General features: G+C 38.5%; 2 protein-coding genes across 3 annotated transcripts in view; one reads left to right on the top strand and one right to left on the bottom strand.

Annotated features, from left to right (window-relative positions):
• Positions 1-2,071, bottom strand: part of GPR180 (G protein-coupled receptor 180) — a 28,345-nt gene extending 26,274 nt beyond the window's left edge. The window contains exon 1 of one of the 2 annotated variants that reach the window (XM_070579061.1): positions 1,579-2,071. In XM_070579061.1, the coding sequence (XP_070435162.1) occupies positions 1,579-1,723 (145 nt within the window). In that variant the 5' untranslated portion in view covers positions 1,724-2,071. The remainder of the gene's footprint in view (positions 1-1,578) is intronic. The other variant, XM_070579062.1, reaches the window with a different exon arrangement.
• Positions 2,072-4,599: 2,528 nt separating this feature from the next.
• Positions 4,600-24,101, top strand: TGDS (TDP-glucose 4,6-dehydratase). Its single transcript, XM_008532905.2, has 12 exons — positions 4,600-5,014; positions 7,883-7,949; positions 9,210-9,278; positions 10,465-10,555; positions 14,849-14,991; positions 16,122-16,220; positions 17,218-17,277; positions 18,474-18,517; positions 19,108-19,273; positions 20,712-20,770; positions 21,417-21,514; positions 22,639-24,101. The coding sequence occupies exons 1-12, from the start codon at positions 4,752-4,754 to the stop codon at positions 22,722-22,724; spliced, it is 1,245 nt and encodes a 414-aa protein (XP_008531127.2). The 5' UTR covers positions 4,600-4,751; the 3' UTR covers positions 22,725-24,101.
• The last annotated feature ends 3,892 nt before the right edge of the window (positions 24,102-27,993 follow it).

Genomic DNA, 27,993 nt, shown 5'->3' with positions numbered 1-27,993 from the left:
GTCTTAAAAGTGACTTTAAGGCCCTATTAAACTTAAATAGCATTCTGAATTAGAGTTCATTATTTCAGCATAGTTTCAGAATTATTAATTTTACTGAATTCGAATTCACTGAAAATTGGTAATAATAATTACATATACATAGAGAGAGAGGGAGAAAGGGAGCTAATATACTTGGAACACTATTTCTCAATCTTTCTTGAGAAATCTGGATTTACTACATATATTTCTCCTCTGTGTTTACCAGGTAATCATCAGAAAATATCGGGGTTGTCTCTGCTAATGATGAGTAATAATCCATGTCACAGCTTCCATAATCCCAAGTTTTCCAGCACTGTCCAGATTGTACCATTTATTGTGGCAACATTACTATCACTGTCAATACTCAAGTATAGTTACAGCCAGTTGACTAAGAAACTGAAAATGTTACCTGAAAAATCATAAAACTCTGTTTCTAGAATTTCTTCTTCATTCACCAAAGTACGTTCCACATCGGATTTTGGAAAACTGGGTTGCATCTCCTTTTCTCAGTTATTTTAAAAACTTCGGATTAAAAGAAAGAATTTCGGTTCCTCTCCCTTTATACCACCAATTCTGCAATTTCCTAATAGTTCAAATTCCTTTCCCAAAACAAAACAGCTTCTCATTTCTATTATCTTCTCCTAAGAATCCTCTCTAGGACAATATTCTGATCTTGCATCTTTCAATGCTAAAGACTGTATGAACCAAGGATTCTAACCTTATGAAGACAAATAATTATTTGAAATATAGTATTACTCAAGAGTATCAAGAGTATGCACCAAGAAAATCACTTAATTTTGAGGATGCAAATAAAGTAAAAATTAGAATGAGTTGCAAATTCATTCACTGAAGAATTATTGATCTTTGAGGGAGACCAGAAGGTAAGACTCAAATGCAATTCTGATTTCAGAAGGGCCAGAGAGGGCACAAATTACGAAGCTTCCAAGACACATTGACATGTGTTTCTGTCAAGTTAATCCTAGGCCTCATGGTCCATAGAAAAGCCACTCCTTTAGTAAGAGAGTAACCACACTGCTCTAGCAAGAGTGACAAGGTTATTATAAAATTTGGTTTCCAAAACCTGTCTGCTGCAAGTAGGTTTTATCAAATCGATCTTAAAAACAAAACCAAAACCCAGGAAACCTAAGTTCGGAAGCTTTAATGGACGCGTAAATACGGAGCCTTAGTGTGTACAATCAGGCTGAGATGGGAGGGAGCAAAGATGATGCTTCTTTCAGGGAAGGATCTCGAAAGATGCAGCAGGCGAGTCGTGTACATTCGTTTGCACGGGGAGGGTTGGGGAAATGATCTTCTAGGCGCAGCACACAGTCACTAATCGGGGGAGGGTGCTGACGAGGGTGAAGGGAGCAGCAATAGTGGAGTTGGCAATACACGTACCCCACAATTCCGGGGAGCTGCGGTGGGGGGAGGGCTGCCGAGGACGCTTAAGGCCCAGTGAGCTGGAAGTCCTGGCCCCGCCGCCGCCGACTCCAGACCCCACAACTCGAGGCGGGGGACAGGCCCCCGCGTCCCCATCCCTCTCCCCGCCTCAGCACCTACCGTGGAACTCGAAGTGGCCGATGCTCTGGCCCTGAGCGTCTCGGGCCGCGGCGCTGCTGAAAGTGCCCCGCACGGTCTTACCCTCGCTGCCCGGCGGCCACCAGCAGCAGGTGAGAGCCACCGCCAGCAGCCGCAGCCCTCCCATCCCCGCCTTGTGCTGCGCACCCACACGGCTGCACCTAACCGCCTGCGGCCGGCTGCCCCACGTCGGCAGCTGGGGGAGGAGAGAGAGGAGAACGGGCAGCGGGCAGCGGGACCGGCGTCGCCGCGGACCTGCCCCCAGGACACTCACAGCCAATGGAGCGCTCCCCTCCTCCACGGGCCAAAGATATTCACCAATCAGAGGCTGAAGTGGGCGGGACGTGCAGATGCGTGCGTCCCATCATTCGCCTGCCTGTTGGCTAGTTCCCGCCTTTTTTATGGAGAATCAGGAGGATGTTGCTTCAGGTTACGGAAAAATTATTGCCCTTGTCGTCCCTGCGCCTGGTGCTACTGCGCATGCGCAGGAGAGCCGGCCAGTGCCTGTAGAGCTTTGGTGGGACGTCTGGGATTCAGAAAGAACTAAGAGTGGAACAACGGCAGCGTTTCTGGTGACAACAGGAAAACCCCTGCAAACGCCTTATGTAATCCGCTGGATGTTTCCACTTTAATGTCTCTAAGACACTTAATTGTACATGTACACAGTTTACTGCATGACCTCTCTTGGTACCTCCAACCAATTTTTCCCTCCTAGGTTCACTGTCTTCTTGAATCAAGTCGTCATCCAGCAGCCCAGACGGCTGTGAATTGTAGCAACTCCCACCCTTTACACTCGTAAATCCAATCAATTCAATGAAACAGATGTTTATTAGGGGCTCTCCTGGGCGGTGATGATAGGAAGCAGCCGCCACTATCGTATCCAGGCCGTATTGATACCATGTTCTTACTTGGCCTATAGCAACTGAGTTGCTTCCGGTCTTAATTGTCTCCCACTGGCAACACACAGCCCATTTCTACCCTAGAACCACAGAAAGCTTTGGGAAATGCAATTTGACTGCATCACCTTCCTTCAAAGGCTCTGGGTTGGGTTTAGTACACAACTCAAACTCTTTAGAATAAGGCTTTCAAGTCTTTCAAATTTCCATGCTTACTAAGCCTCTATCAGTTGGCTGAACGCTCAAAGTTCTCCCCTCTGGGCCTAGAGCACTTGTAGATCCCTCTGGCTGGAATGCTTTGCTTGGTCTACAGCTCCACTCGCCCAGCACCTTCCTTCTACTTTCCTCTTCTTTCCCAAGGCACTTTAAGAAGCCTTTCTCAAACCCCCAAGTCTATGTTAGATGCCCCTGTAACCAAAATCCCTTACTTCCCTACCTAGGCACTTTACCACACTGTATTGTAAATGTCTATTGGTTTATTTGAATCCTCCACTATATTGTAATCTCCAACTGGTCAGAGACTATGTCTGTCTTCATGAGAGTAGAAGCTCAAAATTATTTCATCAATAAATGTATATGAAATCTTTTTATTCGACAACCAGCTTTTATTACATAAAAGCAAATTCTCACAACAGACCTTACAATTTAGAAAAAGAAACCTCGGGGGAACACTTCCTGTTATATAGCCAGCATTTTCAGTATCTCTGGTAAACCAAGAATAAGCTGGAGGTATTAATATGATATTTTCTTAATGATGTCATAATAATTTATAACATTGTGAAATGTCAGTTGGCTGTTATTATTTGTCAGTCACCATATAAATGTGCCCCTTTACCCCTTATGCCCACCTCCCAACCCCCTTCCCCTCTGATAACCATTAATCTGTTCTCTTTGTCCATGTATTTGTTTATCTTCCACATATGAGTGAAATCATATAGTGTTTGTGGTTCTCTGGCTTAGTGATGAGATTTTTTAAATTTTGCATTATGTTTTAATTATAAAAGTAATTCATATGGCTGAAAAAAATCCAGTCAAAAGTGTATGAAGTAAAGGGGCTGTCCCTGTGGCACAGCAGTTACATTTGCACATTCCATTTAGGCAGCCTGAGGTTCACCAGTTCAGATCCCCAGCAAGGACCCACACACTGCTTGTCAAGCCATGCTGTGGCAGGCATCCCATATATAAAATAGAGGAAGATGGATACAGATGTTAGCTCAGGGCCAATCTTCCTCAGCAAAAAGGGGAGGATTGGCAGCAGATGTTAGCTTAAAGCTAATATTCCTTAAAAAAAAAAAGTGTATGAAGTAAAAATGGAAGTCCTCATTTCCTCTCTTCCCTGCCCATCCCCAATATGGCCACCAAGAAGTCTCAAGTTTGTAGGTCCTTAGAGGTCAAAGGGAGCAACTAGACTATGCTAGAATCTTAGTCCAATTGCAAATCCCAGGAAAAGGCTTCAATTTGCTTAGGGTGAGTCAGATGTCCATACTGTGGCTTGCCGTAGGGTGGGTCTATTTGGGGAGGTCACAAAGGGTGGGAGGGTCTAGTCAGATAAAACTGTAAGTATCCACTACAATATATTTTGGTCCTCATTCCATGTTTGTACATTCTTGCCCATGGAGCAGTGACAATGAACAATTCAACATAAATGTTGATGACTGCTATGGAGAAAAATATGAAGGGTAAAGTGGTTTGGCAGGGCTGGGGTAGAGTTTGCTATTTCATTTGGGGTGGTCAAAGAAGGACTAATAAGATGACATTTCAAGCTGAAAATTGAAGAAGTAGGGGTAAAATCTAGGCAGATATCTGGGGAAAGGACATCCAGGCCTAAAGGAAGTAGCATGTCAGGAGCCTCCCAGGAAGAGCAAGGAGGACCCGGAGACTAGGACAGAGCGAGTAAGAGGAATACTAGGAAAAGATCTGAGGATAGTATCTAGGGAACATCTTTACCAGGACTCAAAGCAGCCTGCGCTGTCTGTAGTAACGTTAACAACAGTCAAAGCTCATTTTGCAATTTCAACCTCCCATCTCTACAGTTTGCAAGAGAACTCTCCGGGAGTTCTCAGCTCAACTGGTGAGTAATCTTTGGAGATCGCTGTAGTACAAGAATGAAAGGAAGGTAATCATTCATAGCTCCGACCGTTTTTGTGTACCTAAGTAAAGCCTAATTCGTGCTGGTGACACTCGGAGCAAAAACGTCCCAAACTTCACCTTCCCAGACAGACACCGGCAGAGCACTACTCGCGCCCAGTGGCGTGCCCGATGGCCCCGCCCAGCCCGCCAGTGGGCGGGGACACGTCGGTCCGCGCTCCGGAAGCTGCCGCTGCCTGCCCGACTGACGTGTCGCGGCAGCAAGACACGTCGCAAAAAGTCGCGGTGGAACTTCCCTACGGTCTACAGACCTGGCTCTTTACGGTGCCAGGCATTGCTGAGCTGGAGATGTCGGCTGAGGGCCAGGCAGAGCCTTGGGGTCCTCCCAGCAGCTTTGCGAAGCGGGTCCTGGTGACCGGGGGTGCTGGTTTCATGTAGGTAACGGCGCCGCTGGCCGAGCAGTGGCTCCCCAGAAACCCCAACCCTTTCCTACGACTCTGCTTGCCCTTGGCAACTTGGGACCAACTTTGGGGGTCTGATATGGGGAGGGTCTTAAGGCACGGCCGAGATCCTTCTACCTTCTCCCGCCTGCGTAGAGGAGGTTCCTTTGAAACCTCCTGCGTAGGTTCCTTTGAAACTGCCACTTCTTTAAAACGCCTCCTTCCCAAGGCAAAAGCGCCGTGGTACTGTCCGCCCTCCGACTTGGCCTGAGATGCACCTGTCACTCTTCTGAGCGCGCCCACATTGCAGTAGGCTTCTCACCAACTGCCCCAATCCCCATCCTCCTACACAGGCCTTGTACATATAGGCGCCAAAAAATGACTTTTGGATTATGATAGGGCATTCATTTATTCAGTTGACTTTTAGAAATCATCTGTTCGTGCTTTTGATGGGGATTTTTAGGCTGCTTAATTTTAAAACAGTTTATGATGAGGATTTTTAGGCTGGTTACTTTTAAAACTACAGATAAGAAGCAGGCTCCAAGGAGTGGAATTTGTTTGCCCTTTTGATCAGAGACAATTGCAGTTGTAAAGGAAATCTCCATGCCTCCCTCTCTGGAATTTGTTTGCCCCTTGTTGGGAAAACATTTACATTTCTAAGGGAAACATCTATCTGTGAAGATGCCTCCCCCTTGTTGGGAAAACATTTACACTTCTAAGGGAAACATCTATCTGTGGAGATGACTCCCCCTCTGAGCCAGGAGGAAGGGGGGATGGCCTTATCTCTGGAAACTGCCTGGCAACCTCATGTAACTGACCCTCACCCCAAAATCCTCCTTTGTCTTTAGTTGAAGATAATATTTGAGCGGTGACTTCTGCCATTTACTCAATCCGGTTTGATTCTTGTCTTAAAGTTATGGGACCGCCAAATGGCCAGACCAAACGGGCACTAATAAAGAGATAACTCACTTACCTATGCCTTAAATTTGGCCCTAACCCTCAGTTCGGGGCAGCAGCAGGAGCAGCAGAAGCTCTGACTGCCCATGGGTCCTGTCCCCATGCTACTCTATCTCTATTCTCTAAATAAAAGAGCACTACTGCCAGATCTTGAGAGTCTAAGAAATCTTTCTTTCGACTCCTCGGCTCACCGATCCCGCATCATTTCGATCTGTACTAAACGTTTGATGCCTCTTGCTCTCTCACACCCACATTCAGGCAGCAAGTCCTGTCACTACTTCCAAAGTATATGTCAAGGCGACCACTTCTCACGCCGGGCCCCTTCCCTCCTAGCCCGCGTTCCTGTCTTCTTTTGCCTAGAGTGCTACTGTTGCCTTCTGATTGGTCACACTGCTTCCACTCTGGTTCTCTTGAAGTCTGTTCCTCACACACGAGTCAGCGTTTAAGTCAATCAATGCGTAGTTTTACTCCAATGGTTTCTGTCAGACTTAGAATAAAATCCAAACTCCTTACCATATCTAGAAGACCAAGCCTTGTTTTCCAACCTGATCTGCTTTTCTGTGCCTGCCACACTTACCCTCTTGCAGTTCCTAGAACACACGAAGCTCCTTCCTCCTGTCCTCAGGCCTTTGCACTTGCTTCCCCTTTGCTTAGGCTGTTTGCATCACTCAGTTCAGATGTTTACTCAAACATCCCCTCCTCGGAGAGGCCTTACCTCACCAACCTATCGAAAATAGCCCCTCCCACAACTAACACACTTATCGCTACCTGAGATTATATTGCATGTTTGTGTCCACTTGCTTATTGCCTGCATCCCTACTGTAGAATGTAAAGTGGATGAGGGCAGACTCTTGTTCACTCAGCACCTGGAAGAAGGCCTAGCTTATTTTATAAAGGTCTTCAGTAATTGTTGAACGGATGAATGCAGGAGTACAAATGGGAAACTCTCCCAATGTCTAGTGGAAGAAGAACATGGGATCTTTTTATCCTCCCACCCATTAGCACATCAAATCACGTCTTCTAAGCTGACAGTGGCTTAGAGGAGGCTGCCAGGCAGGCAAGATTTACTTAATGAGAAGAGGAGCGTGGGCATAAAAGGGTGGTACTAGTGTGAGAGTGCTCGTCCAGGAAGGGTTCCTAGAGAATGCTTTGAAAGGGCTGCCAGGTACAAAGTCTGAGTTCATAATTTGGTCAGGGGCTGCTCGTTTTCCTGGGAGCCCAACATTTTGATGTATATGATAAAATCTGCTGTATCGTCTGCTGAGATATGCCTCTGGTTGCCCTTCAGGGTCCTCTGAAACCCAGGAGCCACTATGCGTATCCAACTCAGGATGGTTTCAGCTGTCATTAGCCTTGGAAACCTAGCTTTAGTCTAGGACACCCCACTCCCCCCTCCCACCAAGGATTCTGGTTTACACCCCCAAATTCTTGTACCAAGAGATGGCAACTGCAGTAGGGTTGCTGTGAACATAGACAGCTCACTATGCTCGTACTGACTTAATTTTTACATAGTTATGCCTACAGTCGCCGAAAAGGCTCATTATAGTTTCAGTTCCTTTGCACTAACCATCGCCCATTGTATTTATCATCCTGCTTTCCTCCCACACTCAAAGCATGCATGGGCAGCATCATTTGGTTAAACTGATTTTTTCTTATACCTAGGACCAGTGAATTCTGTCTTCTACATAGTGTAAAAGGAGTGTAAGACTTTGTGTATCAATACTGTTGAGAAGGTTAGTGGAAAGTGTGGGTGTGTGTATATTCAGTGTAGTTATATTATTTATATCTTGTGGAAATTTAAAGGTATCTGAATAGTTTTCTAACACTCGACAGCTTAGGGCAACATTCAAGAATTTAGGGAAAAGGTTAAATTTTCTACTAACAAGATACACTTTTTTCTTATAGTGCGTCACATATGATTGTTTCTTTAGTAGAAGATTATCCAAATTATATGATCATAAATCTAGACAAGGTGAGTTTTATAAAAATGAGCTTTAAGTACTGAAACTTTACATTTTTAAAAAATATTAGGATCCTATCATGCTGATATTTTAATTTTTTGTTTAGTCATTTTAGCAACTTAAGGGCGTATATCATCATGTTTGTGCTATATTCAGCCTTACGTAAAAGTCTTCTGAAACTTTTTCATTTACTATGATGGCCCATGAAGTAAAGTTTTTAACTGCAGTATTTTTACCAAAAGAAAATCTCTTCACCCTAAATTCAATATTGAGTGTAATCCTGTGATTATTAACCTTTTTTGGAGTTGGGATACTCTGATTATTTGATTTTATCATTTTATTATTTGGTTTTATCATCCCCACCTCCTGGAAAATTATACAGTTATGCTTCACTTAACAAAGGGGATACATTCTGAGAAATGCCTTGTTAGGCAATTTCATCGTTGTACAAACATCATAAGTGTACTTTTGCAAACCTACGTGGTATTGCCTGCTACACACCTAGGTTATATGGTACTAATCTTATGGGACCACCATCATATATGTGGTCCGTCATTAACCGAAATTACATTCTGTGGCACATGACTGTTTTTTTAATATATTTATTTTTAAGATTAAATATATTTTTAAAATTAAAATGCAGTTAAATTAATATAGTTTTGAGAATTTTTCTGTAATAATTGGAGTCTCTGTGGGGAGTCGGAAAGCTGTGATTGGTAATTGCTGGATTTTTGACTTTAAACATAAGATGTGATTAGTTACCTTAATTTTATAAAATGTAATAATAAAAATATGTAGACAAAGAATAACCTGTAAGTCTTATGAATTTTTGCCTGCCTTACTATCATCGACAGTAATTTTTTCCCCCATCTGTACACCAATTTACCAGCAGATAACTCAGGAAACAGTGGAATGAGTTATAATATGCATAACACAGACATAATTGTCTTATTCACTGATTTCTTTTCAGTAAGGAATGGTAAACTTTGCTAGCCACCAGTGGCTGGAGTCAATTCTGGACAGGAAAATTTTTTAAAGAAGAGATTTATAAAAAGTAATTTTTTTGTATTTTGGAAAGATGATAAAATTACACTTAGTTTTAAGATATCAGAAATTTCTAAAAACGCAAAGGGCAAACGCTTTAAGAAGACATGTTCTTGTATTGTAATCAGAACATCTATGGTCTTTAAAATAAATTGATATTTTTATAGGAATAGCCAGTCTCACTTTTTGTATTGTTTCTCCACCCTCCCCAACTTACTTATTTTAAGCTGGATTACTGTGCAAGTTTGAAGAATCTTGAAACCATTTCTAACAAACAAAACTACAAATTTATACAGGTATGAAAGTTCTCTTATAATTATGTAATTATTATACTGTGCCTTTTTAGTCATTCAGGCATTTTATCTTTCTACTTTACAAACTTGCGTAATATGGGTTTACGAACTTATGTAATATGGACTTGGAAAGCCCGCTTATTAAAGCCTTAGTAGTTTCCAGAAGTACAACGGGCTATAGAGAATACTACTTTTAGATTGACACCATGTCTTAAAGCTACATGTGATTTTTGGTGCCTTGGCAGATATGAGTAGCTGATTGGACTTACGTGGTCTGTGACTTTTAGGGCTTCAATAGCCTTCTTAATAAGGTCATGCTGGGATTTAAAGAGATTACTATAAAGCGGGGTTTTACTCAGGCCAGCCAACAGCCAAATGCCCACCATCCAGCCCGTGGGATAGTCTTCTCCATGAAGGTTGATTGATTGGCTCTGGAAGGCTGGTTCTTACTACCCACTCTTAGAAGAGTCCAAAGTATAAACCAGAGAGCCAGGTCATTAATTTGCAAAGGGAAATTTTAATGTCAGATGAAGCTGTCTTATGATTTATGTTTCTTTTAAAGAGATTCTATAAATTCTCTTTTTAACCACAAGTCTTAAAGACTATAGTGAGCAAATGTTTCATAATTCTCTTCTATATGAAAGTATTTCCTTCAGTCACCAAAGAATCACCGAGAATATGTATTTTTAGAAGACCTAAATGTACATATAACATCAAAAGTACTCATAAGTTTACTTAGTTGTGGTTAAATACATTTTTCAAAATGTAATTCAAGTTGTTACTTGCTTTAAATATATTTCAGTAATGGCTGTCTCAAACTTTTAAAAATATGTCTAAAAATTTTCTTATTAACACAATGATCTTAGGTTGGCAAGAATCTTATGGAAAAAAGCTAGCGCAGTCCTTAATAGTAGTTGGTGCTTAATAAAATATTGTTTTAGATGCTTACTTGCCAAAAAATATTTTGAATTGAATATCTTATATCCTCAGATGCTGGAGAAATGTATCATTGCTATACTTTCTTGACCCCTCAGTTGAATTTTCAAGATATTCTCTATTTATTAAACCAGGGTGGTGACAGGAAGAATTAATTTTTTTCTTATCTTTTTTTGGCTTATATAGTAAATGGTAATTATGAATGGGAGTGCTCAATGAAACTTAGTTTTTTCATGTTTGCTTTTTTATATAGGGTGACATATGTGATTCTCACTTTGTGAAACTGCTTTTTGAAACAGAGAAAATAGATATAGTACTACATTTTGCTGCACAAACGCATGTAGGTAAGCATTGTTTATATTACAGTTATGATGGACAAATTTTTTTTTCCAGTGGCTAACTAGCCTAAATTGAAGTCCAGTAATGAGGTTGAACAAGTAGGTACTTAATATATGTCTTGAAAGAGCATATACCACACTGTACCAGAAAAACAAGCCCGTGGTCACTCTGTCATCAAGATATGTGGCACATTTCAGGTCAGTTTTATTAGTCTAGGTTGACGTGTTACTTTGAATGCTGTCTTAAAACTTTGAGTTTAACCCAATACAGGATAGTGATTACTTCTGGGGAGATAGGGCTTCAACTGTATTTTTTATAGTGTTTTTCTTAACCTGGGTGGTACTACACAGTTAAGCATTCCCTTATGTTTGTTTGGGTTTTTTTTGCTTTTTGGTGAGGGTGATTGGCCCTGAGCTAACATCGGTTGTCAATCTTCTTCTTTTTTTCCTCCGCCCCGAAGCCCCAGTACATATTGTATATTCTAGTTGTAAGTCATTCTAGTTCTTCTGTGTGGGATGCCACCACAGCATGGATTGATGAGTAGTTGCAGGTTCATGCCCAGGATCCGAACTGGCAGACCCTGGGCTGCCAAAGCAGAGCACACAGACCTAACCACTCAGCCACAGAGCTGGCCCTCTGAGCATTACATTATTATCTGTTACTGTTTTGTATATTTGAAATATCTTCTAATAATTTGTCTAACATTTATATTGTGAAATAATAACATACATTCAGAAGAATTTAGAAGTAAAGTTAAATGAATAATAATGTGAATCCCCACGTAGCCATCACTTAAACAACAGATAGAATGTCGCTGAACTTCTTTAATAGTAATATTACTAGGGCTTTATAACCGGATTTTAAAGTTATAATTTCACTCGGTTTTCTCAACAGTTTTACTGTCTATGTATTTATCCCTCAACAGTATAGGTTAGTTTAGCCTGTTTTAAAATTTTATAAAAATGTGTATATAAAATAACATGTAGGTTTTTTGGTCTTAACGTTTTCATTTCTGTAGATTCCTCCCTGTAGTTGGGTGTAGGTATAATTTGTTCATTTTCAGTGACATACAGCATTCCATTCTAAGTATATACCACAATTTGTGTATCTGTTTTATCTTGATGGGCATTTGGATTGTTTACACTTTTGGGCAATTTTGAACAACACTACCATGAATGTTCTTAGACATGTATCTTGGAACACATTAGTACACATTTCTCTCAGTATCTAATTAGAATCATAGATCTTCACACTTCAACATTGAGATAATGTCCAACTGTTTTCCAAAGTAACTGGACCAGTTTCCACTCCAAGAGTGTGTAAGATGTGAGACCTCTTGCTCCAGATCTCACCAAAGCTTAGTTTTATCAGATTTTTTCATTTTTGTCAGTCTGAATAGTGTGTAATCGTATTTCATTGTGGTTTTAATTTCTGTTTCCCTGATTACTGATGAAGCTGTGCACCTTTTGTATGTTTATTGGTAATTTACATTTCTTCTTTGTGAAATGCTGTTGAAATCTTTGCCCATTTTTTAAATTGGGTTATTTACCTTTTTCTCATTGATTTGTAGGAGTTTATTTATGTTCTGGATGCTAGTCCTTTGTTATGTGTATTAAAATATCTTGTCCTGCTCTGTGGGATGCTGCCACAGCATGTCTTGATGATTGGTGTGTAGGTCTGTAGGTCTGTGCGTGGGATCTGAACCCACGAACCCCAGGCGACCGAAGCGGAGTGTGCAAACTTAAGCACTGTGCCACCAGGCAGGCCCCTGTGGCATGTTTTGATGAACAGATGTTCTTAATTTTCATGTAGTTGAATTTATGTATCTTTTCTTTTATGTTATGGTGAATGCTTTTTGGATCTTAAATTCTTTCTTGCCCCAAGATCCTGACGATATTCTCCTGTGTTATCTTTGAAAAGTTTTATTTTTCACATTTAGATTTGTAATCTATCTGAAGTTTATTTTTATGTGCAGTATGAAATAGGAGTCCGATTTCACTTTTTTCTATTTGGATACCAATTGGATCTCTACCACTTACAGAAAAGTTCACCAGTTTCCATGGCCTGGTCATATATTAAGTATCCTTATATGAGTATCTGTTTGTCAACTCTTCATTTCTCTTTTTGTTTATGCTTGGGCTGATTACACAGTATATTGACTCATATAGTGCTTTCCTATCTGGTAGAGCAAATCCTTCTACTTGGTTAATGATAAAGTGATTGTACACTCCTTCCAGCACTTTATGAGATGCTCACCAATACTTGCTGTTGTCAGTCTTTTGAGGTTTTATTTTATTTTTCCCTGACTACTAATGAGGTTAAAAACGTTTGCAATTGTTTATTGGACTGTCCTCTTCCCTTTGTCCTTGGTCTATCTTCTTTGGAAAGTCTCTTTACATGTTCTAGTGGGTTGTCAATTTTTTCCTTACAGATTCTTATGAGTCTTTTATCTATTCTGGATCCAAACCTTTGGCCATTACTTTTTTTCAGTCTTTCCATTGCCTTTTCACTTTCTAAATGGTGTCTTTTGGTCACTGCAGGTCTGCATCTCTGTGTAGTCCTGTTCATCAACCTTTTCCCTTGGGGTCAGTGCTCTTTGTGTTCTGGGTAAGAGTTCTTCCTGCCACCAAGGTCATGGAGATATTCTTATATTCTTTTTATAAAAGTTACTGTTTTGCCTTTTACATTCAGATTTTTCCCCCATATCAATATTAGTTTTACCCAACACCGTTTATTGAAAAGACTCACCTTTTCCTCCTTGCCACCTTTATTGTAGATGAGGTGCCCATTTATGCATGCTAGTATATCTGGGCTCCTGTTCTGTCCATTGGTCTTTGTCTGTCCTTATGCCATTACCACACTGTCTTTATTACTGTACCTTTATAATAATTCTTGATATCAGCAAAGCAAACCATCCCACCCTTTTGTTGTTCCAAAAAATTGTCTTTGACTTTGTGGAGCTTTTCCATCATATGCTTGTTTTCTATGTCATGAATTTCTACTCTGATGTTTATTATTTCATTATTTCTACTTTGTTTAGGTTTATTTTCTATTTTTTTCTACCTTTTGTATAATATTTGATAATATTTAGCTTATTAATTTACAGCTTTTCTCTAATGTTTACATTTTAGTCTACAAATTTACTTTTAAATACTGATTTATCTGAATTCCACAAGTCTTCATGTGCATTATTCTTATTATATTTTATTTTTAAGAATTTGATTTCTTCTCAATCCATGGGTTCCTGAGAAGTGTATATCTTAATTTTCAAACGTGTGGATTTTCTTGTTACCTTTTTGTTATTGATTTCTAGCTTAATTTTATTGGTTAGATAACATACTGTATGATTTCAGTTCTTTGTGCTGCAACTTGCTTTTTGGCCCAATGTATGGTCACTTTCTATAAATATTACATGTGTATTGAAAAGAATGTGTAATCTGCAAATGTTGGGTGCGTTGTTCCTTACATATCCATTAGGTTAAATAGGTTAATCATATTCTTCAAATCTTCTGTGTATTTTTAGTGAATTGAACCTTTTATTCATATGAAGTGATCTTTCTTCCTTAGTGATGTATACTGCCTTGAAGAGCATTTTATTTGAAATTAGTATAGCTCTGTCACCTTCCTTTAGTTATTATTTTCATAATATGTCTTTTCCTATCATTTTATTTCCAACCTTTCTCTGGTTTTATGGTCTAGCTGTATATCTTATAAACAATTTGTGTTTGGATTTTGTTTTTTTAATCCAGTGTCACCATCCTTGATCTTTACCCCGAGCATTTAGTTTATTAATATATTTGGATTTATTTTTACCACCTTATTGTGTACTTTCTATTTTTCTCACCTGTTCTGTTTCTTTGCTTGTTTCTTTTAAAATTCTTTTTAAAAAAATTCTTCCTTGCCTTTTTAAAAAATGCTTTTTAAAAAAATGCTTGCTTTTTTAAAGACTTGACTGAGGAACTTTTTTTATCCTTTTTCTTCCTCTGCTAGTTGGAAGTTATATAGTCTGTTTGTGTGCTTTGAGTGGTTCCCCTAAAAATTACAACATGTGTAATTAGCTTATCAGGGGCTAAAGTCCATCAAAACCTTTGCCCTCCTCTCAAATAATACAAGGTCCTTAGACACTTAACTCCATGTATCTATTCTCAGCTCTGTTTTTTTCTAGAATTCAAAGTCTGTCTTGTTTTGTTTTTTTCAGTTCCACTAGAAATCATTATTACTCCTTAAAACTCAGTCTACCATTTGGTATTTGTTATGTCCCTTGGGTGGAATTGTTCTAGCTTTTTCTCTTGTTTTAGATCTTTCATTTGTACGTGCCTTTGAGTTTACATATGTTAATGTTTATGGCACTCACGTTTTGGTAAGTGCTGCTCATGAAGCCAGAGTGGAGAAATTTATTTACGTCAGCACAGATGAAGTATATGGAGGCAGTCTCGATAAGGTAAGCTTAGGAAATGTGTGTTTCACCTGCTCACTACACATCATGATACAAATCTGTCTTATTAAAACCTACTCTGGGCTTTTCTCATCCTCTGATTGGACACACTTCTGGGACTCGCCAAATGTTATTCCATTGTGTCTTCTGTTCAGATCAAATGTGCCACCAACTGGCAACACTAACCTAGTCTTGGTACAGATTTATATGTAATTTGACTGACGATATTTTGTAAGAGAGCAGCAGGTCTCACCTTTTCCTCCCAGTCTCACATGATGGATGGCATTCCCACGGGCACGGCAGATGTCAGTTAGGCTGCAGCATACTGCCTGCTCACCTGTCTCTTCCCCTCAGGAAAGCACTTTCAAGGGGCAAGGAGCACGTGTGAAATTACTGTAGAAACTGGAATCTGTTCTCCTTTTTTAATCATTTGTAAATATACTTTTTGTGCGAAAAGATGACTCCATTCTCTCGTCTATATTTTTCATAGTCATTGTTTACAATGACCTCATTCTGTTTTATTTTACCAAAACACATACATAGTGAAAAAAATCAAGTAGATTGAAAAAACTCATGAGAAAAAGCAGACCCTGACCACTTCTCCTTAATCCCCAATCCAACTTCTGAGAAGTAACTGTTTTCAACTCACTTTGCAATTTTTCTGAGCTAAACTTCTTTCTTCTTGTATGCTTGTCACCCTGCATCAGATCTGACACAGTAGCCAGAATGATTTTTAAAATATAAGTCAGATCATGACATTACTTTGCCAGAAACCTGTTCATGTTTTTACAGTGGCCTTCACGCTTCTGCATGTTCTCTCCTCCCTCCAGCTCTCTGACCTCATCTTCCATTTCTCTTCCCTCACACAGACCTCCTTGCTGTTCCTTTGGACATGCTTCTGTCTCAGGGCCTTTGCACTTAGTGTTCTCCCTGCTTGCCTTAAAGGGTTGTCGTGAACTTTAAAGAAGTTACTACATGGAAAGTGGTTAGAAAAATGGCAGCCACATAGTCAGGGTTCAGTAAATGTTTTTTTAAATGTAGTGATTAACATTTCAAGTTTGTAATATGTTTACTGATTTTTCTACTTAGAAAGTATGCCTAACACTTCTTTTTTAAATATATCTTTTTAAAATTAGGAATTTGATGAATCTTCACCCAAACAACCTACAAATCCTTATGCATCATCTAAAGCAGCCGCTGAGTGTTTTGTACAGTCTTACTGGGAACGATATAAGGTAAGAACTGATTTCAGAAACTCTCAAATCATTTTTCTCTGGACCTAGGTATTAAAACTCCAAGTTAGCATTAGAAACATTTCTCTTTTAGAGTAGAAGACATAGATTGAGAAAAGTTATATATTAAGGAATTAAGAAAACTGATTTCCTACATTGTGTAGACAGTGAAGGGCCTACTTCTTCCTGTTCTGTTCATCGTTTAAAGGAATAATTTGTGTATATTTTTTTCCTGCTTTAGTAATAGGTAGAGTGTTACAGCTATAGTGAAAAGCCTTGTTGGAATATCCTGATTCCCAGGAATCCTCTGAGTGAAGGAAGACAGAGGGAGGGCACATTCCCTTCCCTTCCACCTGCTCCTTCTGCATGATTCACCTCTCTTGGCTCCTCATGAATGGGAGGTAGACTTGCCTGCTGGCTCTTACACTGTCAATGTGGGAGCCTTACTCACTATAAATCATCAGCTCAAATCCCTACATTTGGCTTCCCCCAGTCTTCTTGTGGAGTTATTAGGGACGGGGTCAGACAGGCAAGCCAGAAAATTACTTAAGATTCGCTTGCCTTTTGTGTTCCAGTAGCATTGGTCCTTTCCCCTTTCATGGTAGCTCTTTTTATTCGTAAGCGTTGGTACAACAGAGAAAGCCAACTTGAAGTTTAACATCTAACCAAACCTAGAGTCCTAGAACTGGTCTCTGAAGTAATCAGGTGGAAATTTCCTTAGTTTCTGCTATCAGACTTACAAACCTACCTCCATCTATATCCGTCCTCCCCTTGTCCCAGTAAAGAGAATATTCCTCTTCTTCCTTTTGCAACCTCTGCCTTATCTGAATCTCATCCTCTCCTGTCTTTTCAGGACCCTTACATTAGAAAAAAATCCCTTCGCTTCTGTCTTTAAGGTGTGTGGAATTATTTAGCCAAAAGCACCCATATTTAAAACTGCTTGCCTTTAGATAATTGTTATCGGACCTTTCCCTTACCTTAATGTTGAATACTCTTTAAGTTTCCAGTTGTCATCACAAGAAGCAGTAATGTTTATGGACCACATCAATATCCAGAAAAGGTACATTTTACTTCTGAATTCATGGTGTGTTTTAGTGATCATAACTTCTCATTATTTAAAATAGCTTTTCTTCAGTTATTTGTCTAAAATAATTTATGTTTTAATTGTACATAATTATAAATGCTGTGTAGGCCATATGCAACTCTCATCAGATTTTGAGTTTAAGTCTCAACCTGATACCAGTTGGCATGAACTTAAGCCCCTGAGCTTCATCTTTAAATTGAAGGGTGACTTAGAAAGGATTTTGAAGGCTCCGATGAGATCATATATGTGAAAATGCCTTGTACTTTGCAGGATTCTAAAGCACTATAGAGTACTCCCATCACTACTGTCATGCTGGTTAAGACTCCTGGTTAGCAGTCAGAGCAGTACGTCAGACTGTACAGAGATGTAAAAGGTAGTTAGAGTGTGATGCAGGGAGCTTGTACATAAATTTGTGTTACAGTCAGCTCGTTAACTGTCCCCGAGTTCCCTCTTTATAATTGCAGGTCAGAATGTCTTCCAGAAAGTAGTACAAGTAGCGAATAAAGAAATGCAGTTAAAAGACTGAAAATGCTGGTTAGTTCTGTATTTTTAAGCCCAATTTTAAGTAACTGTTGCTTTCTCTGCCTATATTTAGGGACTGGGTTTTTCACTTGGCAGCCAGTTGTATTGATCTATTTGCCCAAAGGAAAGGGCCATATCATGATCTGCTGGTATTAATATCTACTTTGCTTAATTTTTGGAGTATCTTTAACAGGTTGAGTATAAATTTAGTAATTTATCTCACCCTGTTTAACATAAATTTTCTTTGAATCCATGGCACTGGAATTTACTTTTTATTAATTTCACCAACACTTACTGAATAGGTGCTCTTTGTAAAGCCGTGAGATAGGATCCCTGCCCTTATAAAATCAGCACAAACGTGAGCTTTGTGATGGGAGCAGACTGTTCGTGAAGACTTCTTCTGAGTGTTTCCACTGTATATGTCATTTTATCTTCATATTTATATAGCAGATAACTTGTTTTTGTGAAATAAGAAGCTTAGAGTTCTTTTACTTAACAAAATTATAATAGGTTTTTTCTTGAACTCCTGATAGGAAGAATTAGAATTTATCTATATTTCTTAATAATAGTCTTTTAATTTATGATGAGTTCAGATTCATATTAATGAGTGTATTTCCAAAGTCTGAAATGATGTTTAAATATTCTTTTAGGTTATTCCAAAATTTATATCTTTACTACAACACAACAGGAAATGGTATGTTATTATTTACCTTTGTACCCACATGTTTTTTTGCTATGTTACTAGTATTTGGTGACAGTCTGTCTTGAAAATCATAAAAGTCTTAGAGTTGGAGGCAATAGAATTGAGTGTCCCAACAAATTTAAGAATTCCTTCTACAATCAATTATAATCTGTAATTCATCTTTATAATATACTTTCTAATTTCAATTCTTAAATAATGTATCCTGGAACTCTGAGTAACAGCATTAAAATTTGACATCGATTTTTATGTAGTTTTACTTTTTCAAAGAATTTGTTTAATTCATAGAACTGTAGATATTTCTTCAAAGTGAATTTAAGGTATAAAATTGATGAATAAATATTTCGCAGGGGTCACTTATGTTTTCCACTCTCCTACTGAGTACCCTCAGGAGGTTTGGAGATCGTTTAAGAACCATGGATAAAATTTAGAAGAGTCATAAGAATTTGTATTTTCAGTAAAAGATGTCTAGGATCGCCAGGGGCATTGGCTTCTCTGGAATTGTACTCAGGCATTGCCGTACCCGGGTTTGGGAGAGCGTACATTTTTACACTTTATGAGTCCTTTTCATTTCATCTTTTTAGCTGCATTCATGGGTCAGGGCTTCAAACAAGAAATTTCCTTTATGCTACTGATGTAGTAGAAGCATTTCTCACTGTCCTCAAAAAGGGGAAACCAGGTGAAATTTATAACATCGGAACCAATTTTGAAATGTCTGTTCTCCAGCTTGCCAAAGAACTAATACAACTGGTATGTATATATTGTGAAAGGATTGTGTTTTCCAAATTCAAAATCAACAATTTATAGTTTACTCAATTGGAAAGTGAACAAGTAAAAAATGAAATTCATAATTATGTATATTTTATGTATGCTAAGATATGTCATTATTTGAAACTGTATCACTCATTTAGTAACAGCTTTTTAGGAACAAAAAATCCTAATACATTAAATGTATATACCTATTATAAGAAATGCTTCAATTTCAAAAATATAAAATTGTGTGTCCAGAATCAAGGAACAATGATATATAAATAACTATAGTTTGGAATGCTTGTATGTATTAATGAACATCAATTTCAAATCTCAGGATTCAGTAGAAAGGGAAACCGAGTGTATGGAAAAACTTTTGTTTTCCTTTACACTATTCACAGAATGCTCTGTACTCCAAACCTGTGGGTTTTCCACACCAAGCAATTCTCAGACACCAGCTGGGTGTCCTACAATTTAACTCAATTCTGATGTTATCCACCTAGAGATGGCATCAGATCCCACAGGTTGAGGGCTCAGTCCCACAAGACTGTGCTCTGCTTCAGATGCCAGTCACAGGAGCTGATTGTCGCCTGTGCTTTTGACCAACGGGCTATAAATTGGACGTGCTTTGCCAGAGTGGCTCACAGAACTCAGGAAAACAGTTTGCTTTCTAGATCACTGGTTTATTACAAAGGATGTAACTCAGAACAGCCAGATGGAGATACATAGGACAAGGTATGAAGGAAGGGGTGTGGAGTGTCCATGCCCTCTCCAGACGTGCCACCCTCACAGCAGCTGCATTTTTCAGCAGCCCGGAAGCTCTCCAAACCCTATCCTTTGGGGCTTTTATGGAGGCTTCATTAAGTAGGCATGATTGATTGAATCACTGGCCTCTGGCGATTAATTCAATCTCCATATCTTCTCTCCCTGGAGGTAGGAAGAAGGGGGCTGAGTTCTATGCATCAGATCACGTGAATGGTTCCCCTGGCAACCAGCCCTCATCCTTAGGGGTTTTCCAGAAATCACTCATTAACAAACTCTGGTGTGGTAAAAGGGGCTTGTGATGAATAGCACAAGACAGCTTTATCTCTCCATCACTTAGGAAATTCCAAGGATTTTAGGAGCACTGTGCTAAGAACAGGGATGAAGACCAAGTATATATTTTTTATTATAAATCATAATATCACACTGATTAATAACAAAAAGCCAAAAGAATTTATTTTCTCCCATAGTTTATACATTGTGTAATCTCGCTGAGCTTCAGATGGAGTTTAGGTTATAAAGTATGGAAAGTGTTACTAAAATGCTGTTCATTTTAGCTATCTCCCCTACTTAGAGGAGGTGGTTTTTCTTCTCTTTGGAATCAGCTATTGAATACCATTGTCGTTCTCTGGTCTCATTTTATAATTTGACTCAAAAGCCTTCTCCATTTTCACAGATCAAAGAGACCAGTTCAGAGTCTGAAATGGAAAACTGGGTTGATTATGTTAATGATAGGTGAGTAACAAGTTAAAACACGGGGGAAAGGTTGTGAAATCTTAGGTATTTGTAGAATTATAAAATACATGGACTTAACCAGAAACTAGTTTATGTCTTTTGAGTTTTCTCCTAAAGTATTTTTTTTCTACTTATAGATGTCATCAGAATAAAGTATATTAAAGTGTTTTATTACTAACTAGCTGTGTGACTTAAAGAAAATTATTGACCCTGTCCAAGTCTGAGGTTTCCTCAAGTGTGAAATAGGGAAAATAATATCTTGCTCACAAAACTATTTTAAAGTTTAATTGTAATGTATATAAAGTACTCCACCCAGGGTGTGAAGCACAGGAGTCCTAATAAGTTGATGTGTATTTATTTATTCATTCATCAAACATTTAGGTATGAGGCACTGTATTCATACCTAGATTGTGGCTGAAATAAAAGGATAAACCACAGAGACGGTTAGGCTTCTGGGGTTATAGATGATTTTTTTTAATATATATTTTATTTTACAAATTTTCTACAAGCTTGTCTTCAGGGAAAATTTTTTTAAGAAAAAATTTGAATTATGCTAGAGATGCGTGGACATGCATTATTTATCTTAGTATTCAAATTTGTAAATGTACATCCACAACGTCATTTTAAATCTGTTTTGTTTTCCAAGACCTACCAATGACATGAGATATCCAATGAAGTCAGAAAAAATACATGGCTTAGGTTGGAGACCTAAAGTGCCTTGGAAAGAAGGAATAAAGAAAACAAGTATGTTATGAATTGGTCATTTTTGGGGGGATTCAGGAAAATTTAAAAGAAAAGAAATTTATTTTTAGAACACTACAAATTCAGCAGAATATTGTGATGAATCATTTTCACTTTTCTTTCACATTGTAACATCTAATCTATTTCTAGCAATAGCAATATATTTCCTAAGCTTCTTGAATTTCATAGACTAACTTCTGATTAGTCTCCTTATATCTTATTAGCATTTGTCAGATACCTCTTTCATTGATTTTCAGATATATATTTTTTCACCTCCTTGAAAAGTGTGTGTTTTACAGTCACTAGTATCTTATAATTATTATTGTAAGCACTTTTCCTTAGCGGTATGTAAAATAATGGTCCATCTTACGATCGGGGTGTCTTAGATTTGATGAAATAGAGACAGTTTACAGTCTTTGAATGCCTTGAGTCTTTTTATATTGAAACAAACAAATAGGTAACAAATTTGGTTTATGCAGAAATATCCCTTAAAATAAGTGTATATAAAGTCTGTGTATATATGTTAAAGTTCTATTTAGAAATGTACTCATGCTAAAGGATATACCCAAATATAGGAAAAAAAAGTCTTGATTAAGAGTTTGAAATACAAAGTACTTGTGTTGAATTTTAAAAGCAAATACAAAGATAATTTATCGTTTTTTTAACTAAAAATGTTATAGTGTAGAGACATAAAATAATTTCACATATTAACAGAAGGAAGCTCGTATTATCTCACTATGCCTATAATGTAGTATTGCTACATTTACGTGAACAAAATATTATACTTTTTTCCATAACTGTAAAACCAGTGCAAATGACTTATCTCCCTTTCCTCCTGAATTCCTTAGAATCAGAATGTCTTAAACACTTATACCAGCAAATTCAGTATTGAAGGACTTTTGAAGTTAAAAATAAGTTGATTTTTAAATCTAAGTTTTCAGGTGCTGAAACATTTTCTGATTAACTTCATTGGTAGGTTTAAAATTAGATTGTTTACATCATTAGGCAACTCTTACCTGCTGATAAGCTGATGGGCAAGACTTTTACTTAGTATGAACTCAGTAAATGTTGTTTATCCTATTTTTAGTTTTTTATTTTTTATTTTTGTCTTTTTTTTTTCCTTTCAGTTGAGTGGTACAGAGAGAATTTTCACAACTGGAAGAATGCAGAAAAGGCATTAGAGCCCTTTCCAGTACAACCATCGTTTGTATAGTCAGAGCTGTTTTCAGAGAAAGAAGAAAATTATCCTACCTCGACAAGTGGTATGAAATCAAGTCACCAAATGAAGTATCCTCGTTTCATTTGGAATAAGATCATGACTTTTTGTATAAAAGTCAATGCAAAATGCCTCAATCTTTAGAAGAATTTCAGTATTGGCATAGGATTTAAATATCAAAATTCTTTCAGAAACCTTGTCTTTTGAAAATGAGGAACGAGTAGGCATAGAAAGACTCCTCCCTAGGAGTGGGCCGGGAAGGAGGAGTCACTTGCTTCTGAGAGCAAGGACAGGTAGTAACCCTGGGCAGGGGACAGCCTTCACTGGCCTTGCACTCAGTCAGCTTCCCAGCCTCTCCCACTGCATAGAAAGTCTCTGAAGTTTTCATTTTTAGGCAATATAGGCTGAGCCTTATGCCCTAATTAATCTTTTTTTTAAGGTCTGATGTTGTGCTGTAATTTAAAAATGGAAGCATATCTAGCACTTTTTAACTTTTGATAATTTTGTAAAATTAAGTTAAATGTTTTTTTAAAAGAAGGATATAGTTTTTATATTTTCAAAATCAGTCATTGAACTATATATAAGTAACCTTGTATGAGAGAAATTTTATCATGTATTTACTGTTTAAAATGATTTTATTTATAAAATTATCAATATTTTAATGTATTTAATGTACAATGTGGCTTTTTTTAGTAATGTATGTTTTTATTTTGCTGTAGAAAATTTTTTAAAATACTTGATTATTTATTCTTAATTCCTCTCTTCCCTAAAGACTTTAGATGATTTGGAAATGTAACTGATTGGATATTGTGTTGAGAAAAGGGAAAGAGTCAAGATTATGCCAAGCTTTCTGGTTCAGTGCATGAGTGATGACTTATTTTCTCTGTGAAGTAGGAAGCAGGGTTATAAACTCAGAGGTGGTTGAGGGGATAGGAGTGGAGTAAGGGCCTTGAGGATATGAAGATTGGGGAAAGAGTAAGCAGATTTAAAATTAGTAAGAGCATTTGCCAAACGGGAATGAAACACAAACTAAAATTGAACACTGTAATTTCAGAATTTTGAGATATGTAAAAATAGATTGAGCCAGAGCTGGGCATAGGAAAAGCCAGGTGGGGGAGATGACTAGAGAGTTGAGAGTGAGCATGACTGAAATGATGCTCCACGGGTCTTAGTTGTGTAGGGAAGAAAATGCTTCTTGGAGGTAGCCTGTGGCTCTAGAGAAAATGGAGATGAGGAGTAGGGATAAAGGAGTGGAGGTGAGAACTCAGGGCGGCTAGGAAGCTACAGGTGGAAAATGGACCAACTGAAAGCAAATGGTCTTTGGAGGAGTTTGGTCATTGGGAGTAGATGACAAAATAAAAACGCTCTATGTCATTTGTTCTCTGTCATTTGTTCTTGCGCATATTTTGGTATGTACTTTTGTTTCCAACTTTAATATACTCAATATGATTTTTTTTTTAAGATTTTATTTTTTTCCTTTTTCTCCCCAAAGTCCCCCAGTACATAGTTGTATATTCTTCCTTGTGGGTCCTTCTAGTTGTGGCATGTGGGACACTGCCTCAGTGTGGTCTGATGAGCAGTGCCATGTCCACACCCAGGATTCGAACCAATGAAACTCTGGGCTGCCTGCAGTGGAGCGTGAGAACTTAACCACTCAGCCACGGGGCCAGCCCCTATACTCAATATGATTTACCTTTATTGTTCGTCTGATCTCAGGAGATGACCTCGACAGACATTAGGAACGTGTAGTGAAAAAACAGTAAAAAAAAACCCAAAGCGAAATGCAAATCAAAACTACACTAAGATATCACCTTATACCCGTTAGAATGACAAAAATATCTAAAACTAATAGCAACAAATGTTGGAGAGGTTGCGGAGAAAAAGGAACCCTCATACACTGCTGGTGGGAATGCAAACTGGTGCAGCCACTATGGAAAACAGTATGGAGATTCCTCAAAAAATTAAAAATAGAACTACCATACGATCCAGCCATCCCACTGCTGGGTATTTATCCAAAGAGCTTGAAGTCAGCAATCCCAAAAGTCCTATGCACCCCAATGTTTATTGCAGCACTGTTTACAATAGCCAAGACGTGGAAGCAACCTAAGTGTCCAGCAACAGATGAATGGATAAAGAAGATGTGGTACATATATACAATGGAATACTACTCAGCTGCAAAACAGAACAAAATCATTCCATTTGCAATAACATGGATGGACCTTGAGAGAATTATGTTAAGTGAAATAAGCCAGCGAGAGAAGGATAATCTGTGTATGACTCCACTCATATGAGGAATTTAAAATTATGGACTAAGAACAGTTTAGTGGATACCAGGGGAAAGGTGGGGTGGGGGGTGGGCACAAAGGGTGAAGTGGTGCACCTACAACATGAATGACAAACATTAATGTACAACTGAAATTTCACAAGATTGTAACCTATCAATAACTCTAAAAAAAAAAACCACTAAGCTTTATACAAAAAGTGTAAAAACAAATTAATGCTCTACATTATATGTCATCAGAGAAATGCAAATTAAAAAAACAAGATACCCCTACTCACCCATTAGAATGGCCAAATCCTGGAACACTGACAACACCAAATGCTGACAAGGATGTGGAACGATAGGAACTTTCATGCATTGCTGATGGGAATGCAAAATGGTGCAGCCACTTTGAAGACAGTTTGGCAGCTTCTTACAGAACTAAACATACTCTTACCATATGATCCAGCAATCACACTCTTTGGTATTTACCCAAAAGAGTTGAAACATGTCCACACGACAACCTGCACAAGGATGTTTATAGTAGTTTTATTTGTAATTGCCAAAACTTTGAAGTGACCAAGATGTCCTTCAGTAGGTGAATGGATAAATAAACTGGTACATCCAGACAGTGAAATATTCAGCCCTAAAAAGAAATGAGCTGTCAAGCCATGAAAAGACGTGGAACCTGAAGTGTGTGTTACTAAGTGGAAGAAGCCAATCTGAAAAGGGTGCATACTGTATGATTCCAACTATGTGACATTCTGGAAAAGGGAAAACTGGAGACACTAAAAAGATTAGTGGTTGCCGGGTGGGGAGGATAAAGATGAATAGGCAGAGCACAGAAGATTTTTAGGGCAGCGTGAATACCTGTATGATAACGTAATGCTAGATGTATGCCATTCTACCTTTGTCCAAACCCATAGAATGTGCACCACCAAGAGTGAACCCTAAGGTAAATTACAGACTTTGGGTGATTGTGATATGTCAGTGTGGGTTCATCCTTGGTAAAAAATGTACCGCTCTGGTGAGTGATGTTGATAATGGGGGAGGCTCTGCGTATGTGGGGACAAGCAATGCATGGTAAATCTCTGTACTTCTCTCTCAATTTTGTGGTAAACTTAAAACTGCTCTAAAAAAATAAAGTCTTAAAGTTAAGAGCAACCTTAAAAATAAAGAAATTGGCTGAGTTATGTTGAAAGCTTTTAGTCTCCAAGGGGCCTTTGAAAGCTGTCTGCCTTTCCTCACCTGCTTTGTACTCAACTTGCTGCTATCTGGCTTCCATCCCACCCCTACCACAGGAATTCTAAAACCCTTTTGAGAAATGCCGTCTACTCCCATGGCTTCAATTACCATCTTTTTTTGTCTTTTCAAATTTCAATTTCTTATCTCTAGCGAAGATCTCTTTTCTGAGCTTCTGATCTCCAGTTTGAAATCTCATGTATCCAATTGCCTACTTGATATTTGCAAATTGATGCCTTTGGAGCACTTCAATCTCAATATGATCCTAAGGCCCTGGTGGTCCCTATTTTAATAAATGGAACCTGGTAGTCATCGTAGTCATCCTTGATATTTTCCTTTTCTGCATAGCCTTCTCTTCCACCATCATATTCCCCCATTCTGACATCTCTTTTTATGTTTTTAAGTGGCATGTTTATACTGCTCTTATTATCAACTTCTTGTAATAATAGATGAGAATTTACCTCTCTTGCTATCCCCCCAACTTCCCATTCTCTTCCAATCTTCCCAAAACGGTAAAACCACATTAAATTTTAATTAAATTGAGTTAGTATTTTATATTGTAATTAAATATGTATTTTTTATTATAGAGTCAAGAATAGTGTTATTATTATAATTCTTAACTTTGGTTTTTCCTGGAGTTAGTAATTGTTTCATTTTTCTTTTCTCTTTTCTAAGTGCTATCTTTAATTTTTCCATCAGTTCTGTCGTAGTTAATAAGTTCCTTCCTAAATGCTCAAATATTTCAGATAATCCCTGGATTTCATTTTTTTAAAGATATTCTCATATATATTATTATTATTTTTGCTGAGGAAGATTAGTCCTGAGCTAATGTCTGTTGCCAATCTTCCTCTTTTTCTTTTTTGTCCCCAAAGCCCCAGTACATAGTTGTGTATCCTAGTTGTAAGTCATTCTAGTTCTATGTGGGATGCCACCACAGCATGGCTTGGTGAATGGTGTGTAGGTCCATGCCAAGGATCCAAACCAGCAATCTCTGGGCCACCAAAGTGGAGTACAGGAACTTAAACACTCAGCTACAGGGCTGGCGTCCACCTGAATTTCATTTCATTCTTGGGGACTTAACTCTTGGAGCCCTCCATCTTCCAATCTGAACTACTGTGTTTAATTGATACCAAGACCCACGCTTCTTCACTATTCAACATTTCTGAAATTAGGAAATCTATTATGTCTTAGGATAATTTTTAGGTTGTGTTTTTCTTAGTGGTATATGAAATAATCATGCTTCTTAAAACTGATGGTGTCATATATTTGGTGGAATATATCACTTGCATTCTAGGTCTGCTGCATAGCTGTTATCCAGCATGTGGTCAGTGCTGCAAAGTCCCACACTGGACAGAAATGCCAGGTGTACCGTTATGCTCAGTCATGGGCTGGAGGCTGCTCAGAAAGAAGTGAGGTGGAGACTGCAGGCTCTGTAGGCTGAGGCTGTCAGGTAACTGCACTCTTGGCAGCTGAATGGCAAACTCAGTCTTATAGGGAAATCCAAGTGGTGGGACCTCTGTAGCTGCCACTTGGCCGTTTGCCATGGGGGATGTGTTCTTGGGGCTCATCAGCTCCCTGTACAGACTTTCAACCAAATCAGTTGCTTTTAGTCCAGTGCTTTACTCTCCCCACTCTGCCTTGCCCACCTTGCATAGCACCTGGTGCTCCTGGGGCCTGAGCCTCTCAGGGGTTCTTTGAGGTCAACTAGCCCAACCGAGAGGTTCTGAGAAGGCTTTCACAGATGACATTTGAGTTGTGACTTAA

Source organism: Equus przewalskii, chromosome 16 (genome assembly GCF_037783145.1).
Source record: "Equus przewalskii isolate Varuska chromosome 16, EquPr2, whole genome shotgun sequence".
NCBI classification, from domain to species: Eukaryota; Metazoa; Chordata; class Mammalia; order Perissodactyla; family Equidae; genus Equus; species Equus przewalskii.
The sequence above is the reverse complement of the archived record's forward strand: the minus strand, read 5'-3'. Positions and strand labels throughout refer to the sequence as shown.

Coding starts and splice junctions, on each gene's coding strand:
- TGDS (XM_008532905.2), top strand. CDS start 4,752: ATGGCCCCGCCCAGCCCGCCAGTGGGCGGGGACACGTCGGTCCGCGCT. Junction 5,015..7,882: donor ACCGGGGGTGCTGGTTTCAT/GTAGGTAACGGC, acceptor TTTTTCTTATAG/TGCGTCACATATGATTGTTT. Junction 10,556..14,848: donor TGCTGCACAAACGCATGTAG/GTAAGCATTGTT, acceptor CTCTTGTTTTAG/ATCTTTCATTTGTACGTGCC.